The 16,652-nt window shown below is 41.1% G+C and overlaps 1 protein-coding gene across 7 annotated transcripts in view; it reads right to left on the reverse strand.

The window, feature by feature from the left end:
* The window catches only part of mef2d (myocyte enhancer factor 2d), a 92,970-nt gene that overhangs the window by 36,648 nt on the left and 39,670 nt on the right, over positions 1 to 16,652 (reverse strand). For 3 of the 7 annotated variants that reach the window (XM_025061501.1, XM_025061502.1, XM_025061503.1), the window contains exons 3-5: positions 11,922 to 12,125; positions 577 to 711; positions 303 to 440 (exon numbers count right to left, since the gene is read on the reverse strand). In XM_025061501.1, the coding sequence (XP_024917269.1) occupies positions 303 to 440; positions 577 to 711; positions 11,922 to 12,125 (477 nt within the window). The remainder of the gene's footprint in view (positions 1 to 302; positions 441 to 576; positions 712 to 11,921; positions 12,126 to 16,652) is intronic. The other 4 variants (XM_017038037.2, XM_025061504.1, XM_017038041.2 and 1 more) reach the window with 2 other exon arrangements.

Here is a 16,652-nt window from a genome sequence, read left to right on the forward strand (position 1 = left end):
AATGAAAACAACAGAATTGTTTACGGATTTTTTCTTCTGGTCGTTCCGCTCGTCTATTTGTTTCTACCTTTGCTACTCAGTCTCACGCCTTTAGACGAGATGGTGGTTTGCGATGAGGCAGGTTTGGGGGGATGGGTGAGAGGTGAAAGGGTGAGAAAGTGAAGGCGAGTGCTCGTGGTGAGTAATCAGGCCGCCGTCAGGTTGTCTGTTTGGTGGCAGCAGCAGCAGCAGGTAAAAAACATGAGGAGGAGGAGGAGGGGGGGGGGCAGTGTTACACAGAGTAAGGGGGAGGGGGTACTCACTGACAGCCTATAAGTCTGCATCATTTTATCAAACTCCTCGTCAATTTTTTTGTATTTCTCCTCAGTGCGGGGGGTGAGGGAGAAGGGCTCCTCAGGGTCTGGGCTCTCAGAGTCCCGGTGCTCTTTCTTGTTCAGAGCCTTCGTTTCCCCAAACAATAGAAGAGGCAGAAAATAGAGAGGGTAGACAGGTAGACAGAGAGAAAAGAAAAGAAAAGAAAAGAAAAAAAAGGAAAGGATGGGTTAGGTAAGGTGACAAATGCTTGATGGTACTCACGCCATAGCGTTTGAAGAGACTGTCCAGGTCCTCAGTCTTGCGAAACTTGTCTTCATTAAGCGGGCTTTGGTCAATGGAGTCGTCGCCGTCGTGCTCTGGGCTGTTGCAGCCATTAAACCCTTTCTTTCGCAATGTCTGAAGCAGTTAGAGAGGAGTAAAGGAGAAGGAGGAGGCACGTTTAAATTTCATTTTTTGAGAAATGCACACATTGGGATCAGAAACACTCTGCGAAGAAACAGCACAAGAACACATGATGATGTAGCTCCGTTGCGCCGACTCCTACACCGGTTCACTGTAGCGGTAGGAGTCAGATGGAAGAGTTTGACCCTGGTGAAGACATCGTGTTTACACAACGCTTTTTCTACAAGACGCCTGTTCAAGGGGCAAAGAGAGGGCGTTAGGGGGTAAAAAACACATTCTCGATCAGTCATAGTTTTCATACAACTAATGAAGTCATCATTAATAGCCCCTGCCACCCACATAAACCTGGGTTATTACTACCATTGGTTCATGCAGCACATGCTCCGTGAACGTCACAGGTTAAACAGGGGCCACAACTACAAGGTGTACTTTTTAAATGGTAATTAAAACAAATGACACAAATGGAAAAGAACAGATGCTGCCATGTGTATTTCATGGTGAAGGACCATGAAACCTCTCACTCAGAGGCTGTGAGTTTGATCAACCATTTAAAATGAGTGTTTGAATGACTTTAATTTAAAACTGGAATTTGCAACCACATAGCACCTTCCATGTTTTATATATGGTCTATGACAGTGTATGAAAAAAAACAAGCATCACAATCTTCACCCAGTGTAAATGCCTGTGGCATTTCAACACAACAACTATGTATAAAGTCATGCTGCATATCAGCAAACACACCGCGGCGTCACACCTCTGTGCACACCGGCTAATCAACAGTGTTTGTAATTGGTGTGAATCTTGGCACCGAGCGATAGCAAAATGGTAAAGGGTGGCGGTGTCGGTGGCGCAGCTACCGCCTGTCAGAATGGTACAGACTGTAGAGAGCAAGAAGGTTGGAAGAAGGAGCTAGATCCAGATAGAGAGAGAAAGAGAGAGAGAGAGAAAGAGAGAGAAAGAGAGAGGGGCTTTTAATTTGAGAGGATTCTGCTAAACAAGATTTGCCCTTAAGTAGCTTTAGCTGCTGGTGGGCCCTTGACCAGGCAGGCAAGCAGAGAGAAAGATCTTTACAGCAAAGCTAATTTCAAACTGAAGCAGAAGCTCAAGGCAGGAGTTAAGCTGAGAAAAGGAAATCCCCGGCCTTGAAATCTTTCAGCAACATTAAAATAAAACAAGCATTTTTTTTTAAAAAAAGAAAAGCTGTCTCTAACCCTTTTTTCTCTCTTATTTTCCTGCCTTTTTTCCTCTGTGTCAGCGCTCCAGAATAATAAACTGTAATTCACTGCACTAAATCAAGTTATTTCTATTGGTCCTGGCCACTGCTACCACTGGGGCTGCTACAAAATCAATTATTAATCAACTGCTAAATTAATCAACAACTCTTTTGATAATCAATTTGAAGGACTTCAGAGCCTTCAGGTTTTTACACATTAAAACACTCAGGTTTCTTAGTTCCTCGGTGATAGTGAACTGAATATCTCAGTTACAGTTATCCCTGCAGTTTATTCAATAAAGATGTTTTCTCTTGGGTCAGACCTCAAGGACATGACTTATTACATCTCCCTGCATTACAGTAAAAACTGCTTTAGATAAATCCTTGTAATTACCTTTATATTTTGATAACCTGACTCATGAAAACTACAAGATCTCTTGAAAACCTTTGAGGAGATATTTAGTAAATAATGTGGAGCTCTAGTCTCTAGTCTTGAGTCAAAGCAGCAGTAGCATTGCAGCATTGTTGGCACACTAAATAATCAAACAGGTTTGCCATCGACCTACCCTGAAGAAAACATAAAAAAAAATAAAAAATGACAACATTTTGTCACTTTTATTAAACGCATAACCTAGACAATGACCTTGACCTTAACTGGACCTTAGCTGTCAAGGCAAACACACACTCAGATCTCAGTTACTGCAGTCAAATAAACTAAATCTAGAATTATTTTTCACTTACAAGGTCCATGTTTAAACTTTTGTAGAAATTTAAAAATTTCATTTTCTGGACAATTATTGTTAATTTAGGCTATGTACTAATTGTAGACAGCATTTGGATTGTATCATGTGGCTTACTTCTTCACCGTAGTGTCTGCTACAGGGTTAGAAACTATGGTTTTTTTTTACATTTTTACTGCATCTAGCTCAACAACCAGTAACAAACAGTAAATGTAAATAAGGACATTTTTAACATTTCACACTGTTTTTTTTTAAATTAACAACCGCTTGTGGTGTAAAGCTTGACAGGATCGTAGTGAAGTCTGATTAAAAAACATGGCCACATGTTTCACGACTCCCGCGGCGCACAATCACTGTTAAGTGAGAATGATTCAACTAGTGTGTAATCCAGCCTTAGAAGTAGCGCCGGAGGTAAATCATACCTGCATGAGCTGGTGAGTGAACCCTAAGGAGCTGAGGGCACAGAATCTTTTAATTTTGGTTGAAGAGCTTTGAATCTCTACTCTAGGTGAGGGCAGGGGGGTAATGATGCCATGTGGCTCTCACGGCGGAGGAAGCATTCAGCTTTAATAACAACTCTTTGATAGCAATCTCATTAAAACTCGGAGCTGTTATCATTATTACTGTGGTGTCAAAGCAGCGTTTTATCTATTGACAGAAAGAGGTTATTACACAGATTTGTTCCAGCGGGCAGACAGCTGTCTGATTCAGCTGCGGTCAGTCTCAGCGGCACAAGCCACAGCTCTGATCTGCAGCTCGACGTAAAATTAACACACACGTTGCTTTCCAGAATTTAAAGACGACACCTGTCGTGTGTGTGGTCTGACCTAAAAACACAGAAGGCACAACAGCAGTGCTGGTAAAATCTATAGAAATAAAACAATTTTCCTTGATGCGGATGACAATGAGGACAGCACGAAAGACGTGACTGAAGCGTGGACATCTGCCCTCCACCACCGCCATCCCCACTGTGAGGACACAAACACATAAAGATCCTAGAAACAAAACAGGCAAAGTGTCGGTGCAGCGTTCACATGGATCAACACACAGTGGTGTGTGTGTGGAAGTCTTTATCCTCGCTTGCAGTTCTTGCACAAACCATTGCCCTCTGTGCATCCAGAATTCTTCTCTCTTCACCTGATAGTGCTGAAAGTGCATTTTTAAAGTTCTTAGAAAAAACTTCAGGTGCAACCAAAGACAAAATGTTGAGAAATAGATTAATCCTCCTATTGTTAATGTGAAGCTAATCCTTTTTATACCTTATGTATGTCAACAAATACAATGGTCTTATATCATTCATGTTTAGTAACAAGGAATTGTAGAGCCAGTTTTTCAATGTAGCTAATTTTACACCTTCCGACTCAATATGATGAACATTTGTGCTTCAGACTCCTTTAACCAATTCATATCCAATCATATATATGTCATTGCACTTCAGAGTCAGGTGGTGCAGCTCACCGAGATAACTCGGGGTTTAGTCTGCACGTAATGATCCTGGAAGAGAACTGCTGGACTTTTCTGTTCCTTCTCTAACAGTTCCTGTGTCTCTGTTCCCGACAACTGAACATTTTTTGGCACTCAACCGCACACACAGACACATGCACTCTCTGTAGTCCACCGATCAGCTTGTCTCTCAGTTAGAGCCATCTGTTCACCTGTCCACCGGCTCGCTCTCTCTCTCTCTCTCTCTCTCGGTCTCTCTCGTGCATTCTTTTGTGTTGCCAGGGTAAGATTCACCCTGCAGAGCACCACACTAGCCTCTGACTGGCTGCAGCTGCTGGCAAACCCCGCCTTCCCTCAACCTCCCTCTGTTGCTTTCCCTCTGGGTTGCACGTTCGCCCACCCGCGTGTCCGCCTGCCCTCTCTTTCCAGCACTCTGTGAATCGCTGTTACAGCTTTCGTCTTCGTCTTTATCTCTCTCATCTCACTGCCCACCACCTTCAATGCAGTTCTTTGTCTCTTGTAGAAAAGTTTACACTAATCCTACTCCGTTTTCACCCAAAAAACTCAGCCTTTTTCGTCTGACATCTCAATATCCAACTCTCTTTAGTCCTAACAACATCCCCCTCACCCTCGTCCTGCTTCTTCCAAGTCCCTTTTTAAATCATTTTCCCATCACTCTGTCTGTCCTCTTTTGCCCCTTTCCTCTCTCAACCTGTTCCCACAGCTTTTCCAACTGTAATTTCACTCCCTCTTATCCTCTCCCCTACTGTTAACGCCTTCATCCTCTTCTTGCACGGAACGCTGTCGGGCACTGAAAGTCAGCATTTAACACCTTCTTCAAATTCCTCATCTCCACAACTTTTTTGTATCAGAATTCACAGTTTCAATCAAACATCCTCTGTAATAGTTGGGCCCCACTCTTGTCTGACAGCGTATGCTGACAGTGCATTAAAAAGATTGTCACTCAAGCATCAGCACTAGGAGAAAAGTTTCAAACTTGCAGCCCAGTGCTGACCATCGCCTTTTTCAACATCGGCTGTACAATGTGTGTTTAATTGTGTGTATATTTGGGACATTGTCTCCTAAAATAAGTTGTTTTTCCCACATGCTTTTTAGCAAATATTTCAACTGAGTTATACTCCAAGTGACAATGACAATGAATGTTTGATAAGTTGGATTTGAAAGAAAATTATTGCAAAACAACACATGAAATGGTAAAATTCTAGTTAAAGGTCATAGGTAAAACATCACAGGGTAAATGTGGATTAATCATCATTAATTAAGTATGTAATTAAGCATGATTAGTCACGATTAATACATATAGATGATAAAATTACAATTCAGTATATTGCTGTATAGAAGGACAAATCACAGTGTGTACATATGAATGTGTTTCACACCTGGTTTTGTTTGATTCTAATCCAAATGATGGGATTGTTAATAATATGGAAAAATCTCAAGAAATATATGCAAAACATTGTTGGATTCAAGCCATTACTGTGCATCTTAATGCATAATTTTAAACAGCCCTGACTAAAACAATAAGAAAATAAATAAATGTAAACAGTGAGAGAGCTTCATGAAACATGAATGCAGCTATATAAGTACAGTCCAATTTACTGTGACACCAAAAGCTCTGAAAACCCACATAAAAAGCAGGTCAGTGAAACTCCCTGAGCTCCAGCCATTGCTTCAGTTCTGCACCTTCACATTTTGCTACATGTTGTTACAGACCAGCAGAAACAAACGGTTTCAGTCTCAGGGCCATGAATGCTACTTGTAAATAACTGGCACGAGAACCACAAGACGTGGATTGAACTGTCTTTTCTGAGGAAGGCAGTAAAAGTCCTGTTTCACAGATTTTCATTTACAGTGCCGACAGCTGTTAGGACAGCTCACACAACTGGTAACTCTGAGGGTAAATCCTGTCAAGTGGTATTTTGTAATATTTGAGAATTCACTTGGCGAAGGCCCAACATGAATGAAGGCTGCGTCCAATGTCCTTAAGCCGCAGCAAAGAGGCTCATGAGCAAAGAAATCTGCCTTTGTTGAGCCGATTAAACAAAAAAAGGACAACCCCAGTCCCTGCCCATGTTTCTCCCCCTCGTCGTTTATTTATTGCCTCTCTCTTAGCTCGTTGTTAGCCATCCTTCTCTCTTTCTCTTTCTCTTTATCTCTTGCTTCCTTCCTCTGTCCTGATTGGAATCTGCAGTCAAGCGGATTAACACATTCTGGCAAGGCAGGCAGGCTACGCACACACACAGACACACACAAAGATACTTTTCGCAGCAGCACGTGCATGTCAGAAAGAGAGGATGCGTGTGCGTATGTAGAGCCTTACAGACTTGCAGAGAAGTGAAAGAATGTCAGTGTGAGGGATGCGCACACACACACACACACACACACCTCTATGTGAACCTAAGTGCTGATCAGCATGCGGGGATCTTGCGTGTATGAAGAGTATGTGCACAAAGCACAACACACTCCTGGTTACGGTGCATGTTTGAGTGTGTGTCTGTGTGACTTTATCCACACTTTATAATTTATAGTCCACAGCACCAGGCAGAGCAGCAATGGGCACATTTTCTGAATATCCAATTATCCTCCACGCCTCTCTCACAGCCCAGTACTCAACCAGTGATGCCATCCACTGTCTGAGAGCTGATAATCACATGTTTACCAAAGTTTACAAAATGTTTTTTAACATCCCGTCCAAACATGTCTTCTGTTACGTGCGGGCAATAATAAAATGAATTTGCTCAGGACCCTGCTGACCCCAGAAACAAATAGGAGTCAACATAACATGTGTGTCAGTGATGTGTGGTTTTGATGAAGCACCTCAAATCCTTAACACGGCCCATAAATTATTATTATTAATTATAGGTCAGGAGTAGTATGATGAGAACATACTCTACTATTAAGTGCTCCATCAAAGGATTAGCCTATCAAACATTCCCACTGAACCTACAGTAAACGTCGCCTTCTGAAACACACTGTGGAAGTGTGTGTATGTGTGTATCCATGCCTGATAACACTATCTTGTTGCTCTGCTGTAAAGCTCCGCTCCACAAACACTATTAAAACACATTAATGAGTCACACTGCTGCTTTATTGACACACAATTGCTTTTTTTTATTTATTTTCTTTTTCTCTCTTCTTTTTTTTCTTTCTGCGCAACATTACAACCAGGTTTATTCAAATAACCAGAGTTTTATTCCCATTAATGTTTCACGCCAATGTATTGGTCAGTGATTGGCTACACTCGTTGGACTAGTCATATCTGATTTTGATCAAGAGTTGAGATGAAATCATTTTGATATGCTTTGGTACAGTGTTATATTCATGCTTTATGAGCTTGAGCTTGCTTGCTAACAGCAAAAAAAAGGACTGTTGAGCTTGCTTGCTAACAGCAAAAAAAACCTAGTGGCACCGTCCTCTTACTGAAGACAAAGTGGATATCTGAGGGCGAGCCGTGCTTACACAGCTCTCTCTGGTCATACTTTGGACTAAAAGTGACAGCCCTAATATTTCCGATTAGGGGCATTTGGCCGTGACTTGCAAAATTGACCTGAAAATCCTGCAGTCTGGGGGTGGCTGTGGTGTGCTGGTGCAGTCTTAAAGATTGCTTTGTGAGCACGTTGGCTGGGTTATACTGTACCCAGAGTTTTTCCCCACAGCCTTAATGATTCAAAATGTCACTGCGGATTCACAGTAATAGGGATTAATAGAAAACGTTCGGGGCAGAGGAAGCTGACACTCGCTTAACAAGGAGGTGTGTGCTGTAGCACATCTGGATGATGAGACAGCCGAGGACAAACACTGAAATAAGTTGCCTAATGCCACCTACATGGAGAGCTGATAGGGTAGTGTGTGTCTCTGTATGTGTGGCAATATTAGGACTGGTTTACCAAAGACGTTCTCTTGTAGGACACACACACACACACACACACAGAGGCTGACACACAACTGAGAAGCTCACCAGGCCTAAATATTGTATGAGAAATTCTCATGGGCCACTGCAGAGCATGCAAACCGACACAAACACACGCTTCCAAACACACACATGACATACACACGTTATGAAAAAGAAAGAGACAGAGTGACACACTTGATAACGCAAACACATAAGTGCGCACAAACAGGGCCAGTGAGGCTTGAGCTGATGTGGCCTGGAGCGGCCCAACGTCCTGCCACACACACACACACACACACACACACACACACACACACACACACACATACATACACTGTTACACTTAAGGGCCATCTGCAGCTAGAGATACAGCCCACAGAAAAGCTTTAGTGCTGACACACTAAGACAGATAGAAAGAGAAAGGAAAGAGGAAAAACTGTCGTGACCGAGCAAATTGGGAGATTTGGGGGAAGAAGAGAGCAAGAGAAGGGTGAAAGGAAGGCAAAAAGTGACAGACACGGAGGAGGAGGAAGAGACGGGGAGAACGAGAGGCAGATGAGGTGAAAAACGTGGCACTAAACTCTGCTGCGACACAGAGACTTTAAATGCATTTTTCATGACTGTGATTGAGTGAAAAGATTTTAACTAACCTATCCTGATTCTGACCTTATGGACGAATCTGGAATCTCCATAAAAATTTTCACTTGTCCAGCTCATTTAAACCTCAGATTTCCTAATCTCTTAGCCGACATGAATTAAATAAATAAATAAACCTGATCAAAATCCAAATCCCTCTTTTGATTATTTTTAAACTCATGCCAGAGATTCAATATTTATTGTGAATGTTTACACAGACACATTTCGTGCATGCTAATTACACATGTAAAAATGTGTTTGCTAAAATGCATTAAATTAATAATAAAAAGCAGAAAATGAGACTGACACATATCGACCAACCACCTGGACCTGGACAAGACTGAACAATACTAATGAGGGATTACTCTGCCCTGTGGCTGAGTCCGACCTTCCTTTATTACTTAGAAACACTTCTTGGGTCCACTTAATTATATCACATCATATCAAACAGAAATGGAACCTGAGGTAATAAAGAGGAACTCCACCTGGATCACAGTGACTGTGTAAAACCTTGAAGTTGAAGTTCAGTCATTTGTCTTTAGGAAGTGAAATGCAGCACTACCAAGAATCTTGGGTTTATTAGGTGTGAGCATTGGCAACCGAGGAATATCATTTTATTAAAAAAAAAAGTTTAAAGTTCTTTATGCAACAACAGTCTAAACCTAAAGCTAAGTCCAGCGACTGAAGTTGTTGTTCCCAAGACGAACTGTCCAACACGGGATCTCAGGTTAACTTGAGACGCACACACATACAGTGAATTACAGGAGATGCGTGCGCGTACTTTTTAGTCTTGATGACTTCACACTATTTGGAAAAAAAAGAACAATGCCTCACAGTAGCAGTTAAAGGTCGTATGATTCTCCCAGGAGTTTATGAGATGAATCAAACGATCTTTGCCTCCGGGCTTTTCTTCAGTGTTATTGGAAGAAGACGGAAACTACACTCATCATTAGGAGTCAAAGATCAGAGCACCTGGGATGAAGGTACCAGTTATTGCCTTGTTCTGAAAAACTGGGAATAAAGTAACACTTTACAAAGCACAAAGTAAAAGTCTGAGGTTGATGTTAAATTGTGTTGAAATATCCTCACACTTTCAAAGGGTTTATTGCGCAGGAGGCAACTCTCGAGTTCAGAACTGAGCTGGACAAACTGCCACTGTGGAACATGACAGTGAACACTGGCGCCACATGTGAAAATAACGAATGTTTTTATAAAGTAATCAGGAAAATTGGACAGAAATTCCTTAATGCAATTTCTCAGTGACTTTATATCAACTGTGGCTAAATGATGATGAACTCCAGCAACTGTATGTGTAAGAACAGCTTTGAGCCAGCGCTCCATATGAAGGCTAAGTGCTGTGCTGCAGCTTGCACGGCTCGCTGAATCATACCTAACCATCTCGTGTTCAATTCATGAGAGGGCCATTATGTATAAAAGGGTCAGCAAGGCGTGTGAATGTGCTCCGTGTTCGCCTGACGAGCTCCAGTGAAGCTTCTCCCCACGGGGAATAAATATGCTAGGAAAATATACATATATTTTCACCAGAGCTATATAAGGGCAGAACCAAACCATTGACCTCTCTGTTTCTTTTTAACCTTTTCGCTAAACTCTTTTCCAGTCAATAATAATAACAATCCAACCATATATTTTTTTACCAGTGAATCTACGTTAGGACCATAACCTTACTAGAGGCTATTTTGTGCTGAGGCGTAATCAGTACCATGGCTTGTTGTGGCTGCTGTTGTTGTTGTAAGGGTCTCTGGGTAACAACATGGCTCATGCCAGAGCAGTGAGGAGGGGTGGGGCCCAGCTGTCCCTCACTCTGCCCTTCCTGTAAGCTAGGAGGCTCTAGGCCAAAGAGCAGCCATAAACAACAGTGGGATGAACAGGACATGAAAAATCCAAACTGGACTCAACAGGACCTAAGCTGACTGGATGAGAGTGAAATTCACGGGAGTGGAAAAACACTGCATTGGCTTTAACGTATTGTGCTACAGTATCCCGAGTAAATCCTGATTTATAGTTAGTCTTGTCAAAGGTCGTGTACCTCTTCATTTTTACTATTTGTTTAATAGTTTGTAAATAAAAATGGAGGCCAACTCGTTGTTTTGAGGTAACCAAAAATCTAGTTCTGGTCACTGTACCACTAGCCATCAGGAACCAGCTCTGGAACATCTCTAGGTCTGACAGATAATCAAACTAAAAAACTAACATCACCCACGAAACACTAAAACAATTTCACAGGTCACATATGCTTTACTAACAAGAATCCGTCTTGTTCTTCTAAGATATAAAAGCCCCAAAATTAAAATCAAGCCCAAAGTTACCCCACTATCAACTGCAATCCCCAGCACTGCTTCTCTGGCAGTGTTGAGCTAGAGCTAACTGCTGGCTACAAAAACAATATGGTGGATTTGTAATCTGCAAACTCTACAATTTGAAAAGCTGCCTTTTACTAAAACACATTCTCCTCAAAACATGTTTTCTTGAGTGGTTTAATTGACACAATAAACACTTAATTTCTTGCTCTCCTGCTGTACTCTAATTAAAAGTATATACTTTTCTCCTTTCTAATTACAACTTAATCAAATCTACTCATTATCAGAATGGGAGAGAAGAACACATTACCAGCTACTCAATGGATGAATATACCAATCAGTGTGATACAATCTAAAAACCAATTGTAAAAAACATAAACTGAACCCTTGGTGCTATTCTGCAGTTTGACCAAGCAAAGGAAGTAGCACAGAATAAACAAGACTTTTATTTTGTAATAAACTCCCAAGCAGAATTATGTCTTAGTGTCTTGTTTATCATTATAAAATGAGCAAATATTCTTCAAAGATCACTCAAAGATGAGAAAGATATTCTTCATCTACAGGAACAAGAATGTGGGGTCAACAAGAGAAAGAAACAAGAGCCGTGTTAGCTTTCAAGAGCCTCATGTCTTCTGGGATCAATGACACAGAAGTCCAGCCAATATCAGGAACTGCAATACAGTGGACTTGAACTAATTATGTCCTAATAAGTCTGAGAAAAGTAAATCAGAAGAGTTAAGTTGGAATCTTATTGGGTCCAGTGGGAAAAAAGCTTTTAGAGGTAGAAACAGGAAACACACAAAAAGGCCAGGATGAACAGTGAGAAATTGATTTTTCAACAACAGTAGGACAGAAAATAACTAGTTCACTACACCATGAAACCGCCATTATTTTAGCAGTGATTGTTTCACCAACTCTTCCCCTCTCCTCCCCAGCTTTACCTCGATGATGTCGGCGTTGGTCCGGCTCTCGTGAGGCTCGTTATACTCCGTGTACTTGAGCAGGACCTTGTCCATGTCAGTGCTGGCATACTGGAACAGCTTGTTGGTGTGGTTGAAGATGATGAGGGCGATCTCACAGTCGCACAGGACACTGAGCTCGTACGCTTTCTTCATCAGGCCGAACTTTCGCTTAGTGAACGTCACCTGATGGAGAAAGGGCAGTGATTAGGGAGACAATGAGGTTAAAAGAAACCCTCGAACTCGTGTCATTTGTTTTTGGCCTAAACTAAATAATGATCCATTTAACTACCTCTGTGATTAAACCCTGGCCGATTTTCAGGTTTGTGGTACAACTAGGAATGCCATACTCTTAACTCAGGAGCCCATGTTCCCAATTTGCATCACAAATCAGAATCAGCTAAATAATTGTAGAAAAATAGGAATGACATTACTTTTATAAAATTAAATAAATGAATGACTTTGTTAGTTTAGCAAGTCAGTGTGATTCAATGTGACATTCGTTCATAAGAATCCAAACTGTCATTAGGACCTCTGCTGAGAAACCCTGTGTCGTTTCAGTGCGTCCTGTTCCAACGTTTGGGAATAATTGACTCTTGACATCATGAACCAGTGAAGAACTGTCTCAGTTGCCCTCTATGTAACTGCTTTGGGCAAGATGACCTGGATGACTGAGACCCTGCACACAAAAGTCAATAATCACCACTGTTTCTTACTGTGCATTATCAATGTGAGCGCTCTATTCAGCATGAGGACAGTTACAGACATCAGTGGGAATCTTTCAAGAACCACTCACACACTCGACATATCACTCTCCCTGTCACTTTTCACACTCTCTTATGCTCTTTTTCCTGTTCTCCATCTATGTCACACACTGTCTCCTACTCTTTTACACACTCTCCTTCTGTCACACACTATATCCTTCTCCTTCCTCTCTCTGCCTCTCTCTCTCTCTCCCACACCCACACACACACACACCCACAGACACACAAACGATTTCTCGCTGTGTGCTGTGGCTGCAGACGCACCGTCCCTGTTACTAGAAGTGGTATTTGTTGTTTTTTAAACGCAGGACTGTAAACATAGACAAACACACACAGAGGGAGGGCTACAGCAAAGGACATGCATCAGGTGCCGCTACAATCCACGTGAGCGATGGAAACTAAACTGTGCACAGATGGCATGTGGAGTTCTGCATACAAGGAGCTAAATTGACTGTTACACCTTTTCCATCTGACATAAACGCCACAGCACTTCCTGTGACTTCACTGTAGGGGTTTGACGAATAGGTTCATTCGTGGTGGTCCTCAACAGAGACCCGAGCCAATCAGAGAACTGCTATAGATAATTTCCAAAACACCACATGACAAAATGTCTTATGAAACTATCCGCTGGTTCCTACCTCCAAAGAAATTCAGAGAATCGATACAAAGCCAACTCAAACTGGCATCTGAAGTTGTTTCAACACTTTAAGAAGGGGCATTTTAATAGACACCACACAATTAATCATAAATTAATAAGTATATATTTATTTGATGAAACGTCTCAATTTCCATTTATCCCCTTGGCCAAGGCTGTAAAACTGTAAAATGCAATAGTTCAGAGGATACAACTCAATAAACAATGCCTTCAAGGTTTTATCCACACACACACGTTTAAATGTGGGACATAAACTATGCCAGTTGTAGTCAGCACTCAAGGTAAGTTTATACCTATATAAACTGTAAGAGGTCTCTGATTGTTGTCATTACGTAAAAGTACGAGGACATGTGATCCAGCACTTCCATCAAAGACAACTGAACACAGAGCCCAGCACACAATAAACCAAACAAAAGTAAAGGTTCAAGCACTGTTTGTTGGGAACCTGCCCTAACGCCATGACTGCTACGATGAAGCTCCTGTTTAATCTGTGGTCTGAAAAAGGTCAAGCTGTAAAAGATTTCTAGTTGACAATGAATTTAAGTTGCAGTGGATACAATTTAATTTAATAAGAGAAAAATCTATCAAATGTAATTCAAGACAATCGGTATCATATGAAAAAACACAATAAATACAATATTTTCTAAAAAGAAAAAAGACAACAACAAGCTGTGTACCTTATACTTGGGCTGGAAATTTGGTTCTAAAGATCAATTATTTGGTAAAGAAGAAGAAATATTAAAATTTAAAATCCTGTTGATGATTTTAGATTGATGAAAGTACAGCAGGAGATTGATGTCTCAAAAAATCTAAATGTTTAAATGAGAAAAACAAACTAAACAAAATATGAAGAGCTCTGCAATTCCAAACATTCATGATATTTGACAATTTAATTATTGGAATGGCCACTAGGGTGAGAAATAAATTGGTGAAGAAACTAAGGAATGATGGAGAGGGAGAGGAAAGAAGCTGACAGTCATGTGACATCTTTCAAACCTCTTCATTCTGCTCCTGACATGTTAGCATCTCTTTACCTCTTCCTCTCACCTACTTTTTTTTTCTTGCTCTCTTGCCCACCCACCACCCCACCCACCCCACATCCTCTCTGCCTCCTTTCTCACTCACTCACTCATTGCTTCCTGCTGCCACAAATCAAATTATATTGGGGTCGTATCCCCGGGCAACCATCTCCCCTCCAATTCCCCCCAGCGTTCGCACCTCATCACACACGTTGATACCATCACCGTAGTTCCCTCCAGCCCCCCACCCTCTTTATCTCTCTGTTTATCTACATGTCTCTCCCTCAACTTTCCCGGTCTTAGACACACATATAAAAAGCAGAAACATGATGTGGTGAAAATTGGATAGGGTAACAAGAGGTGCAGGGTTGAGGAGTGGAGCCACTAAAAAAACTGTTTTTTCTCTCCCTCTTCTTAGAAAAAGTAGCCAGCCCGACTATGACTTTTGGCCAGACTTTCTTTCAGTTCTCGTGTCTGCCGCGAAGCCTAAACAAGCTGAGGGTAATTGACATTAAGTGCAGAATTGCCAGGTAACCAATGGCAACTGAAGAGTGAGACATCCTCGGTGAGGAGAGGAGGAAAGAAAACAAGGGGGTGAGTGGTTTCATCTGTGTGTGGGTTTGTGTGTTTGTGTCTTGGCAAGGTTGTGGATATTTGCCAGACGGATGAGGAAACTCTGATTTGCAGGGTCCACGGTCTCACTCACATATGGAGGACTGAAAAGAAATCACTGCCATACACGAATGGTGAACAAGTTTACCACTCTGGTGATACAGGCAAATTCAGGAAAATAGCCTAGAAAACACCACTGTGTGAGACAACACTAGCTGTCAGTGATTCTCAAAGTGTGGGGTGTGTCCCTGGGTGTCAGAGCTATTGTGGGAGTGGGGAGATGGGTATGCAGAAAAGGAAATTAATTTTAGTTTCAATATTTTATTTTTTTTTTTTTTCTTGTAAAGGCCCTGATTTCAATCACAGTTTCTGGGTTTTGTTGGTATTTGGCAGATTCCTGTTTAAAAAAATTGAAACATTTAAAACAATAACTGTGTAAATGTTTTGACGTAGGGGTTTGCATGCAGCACAACCATAATGACATCATGCAGCTGATCCTGTGATTTATTGATTTAATCATCTACTACTTAAAACTTGCTGAGAAAGGTTTAGCCAATCACAGCTGGGCAAGCCGAGGAGCCAAATGACTAGTCCATGTTCTACAAAATTGAGATTTACATTAAGAGGCCATTATTTTATTACTATTAAGCTAGGTCTCAATCCATGGATTGAGTCTGTTTCATTATATTAGCCATGCCTTATCCAAAAAATGTCTTAAATGTTTCACTTTTTGATTAAAAATAAATAAAATAAAATAAAATATTGGTTGGTATGGAAAACCGCCTTAGGTTTGAGATTCACTAAATGGATAATCTGCCTGTGGCTGCCTGTACTTTGTTCATGTTCATTTAATGAATGATGCTTCAGGCTAAAACTTTAATATTTAACCATTTACAGTGAGGGTGGTTTGTTGGTTGGTAAATGTGTACATTGGTTGGTTTGTTGGTTGATAGGTTTGGAAGTTTGGTAGGTTAGTTGGTTAGGTGGTGAAAAGCTAAAAAATGTTGAGTATAATCTGAGCGTTTGTCATATACTGTATTCTCTGACTTGGCTAATGGCCACAGAACTGTCTAGTAGACTCTGATTTCATGGACATCCAGGACTTAGCAGAAAAAAGACAGCAGTGTTTGGAACCCGGTGTTCAAATCCTTGACTCTTTGATTTATCAAGCACTGTCATACACAAGGTGCCCGATGTTCCCAGTCCTGTTATTTCTCTTGTGGATATTTGTGAAGCTGTCATGTTTCCAGCCCAGGCCTACACTAAAAACAGTGTTTGTTTTGGAGAGCTTATGGCAGCATTACTGAAAGAATCAACATGTAGGAGGGTGATGGGCTGTGCCAGGAAAAAAAGAAAACAACAAGCAGACAACATTTGATGCTGCTTCTTAAAGCTGCATTTTCATGGCAGAAAGTGTACGTCTCAGAAAAAACTACTTCTTAATTGACTCTAAAGCCAGTTACACTTCAGAAAGATTTATTGCGTACATTGGTATACATTTACATCAACATAAGTACTGTATCTAATGTGTCATTTAGTGACTGTTGTTATCTCATCACTTTCATTAATGAAATTGTTTATCATTATTGTCAAATGTTGACACCTGATATGAATGGTGTCTATCTTATATAAATTAAAATCTGAAATAGCTGCACTCCCATGG

Source organism: Cynoglossus semilaevis, chromosome 13 (genome assembly GCF_000523025.1).
Source record: "Cynoglossus semilaevis isolate Cse_v1.0 chromosome 13, Cse_v1.0, whole genome shotgun sequence".
In the NCBI taxonomy this organism is placed as follows: Eukaryota; Metazoa; Chordata; class Actinopteri; order Pleuronectiformes; family Cynoglossidae; genus Cynoglossus; species Cynoglossus semilaevis.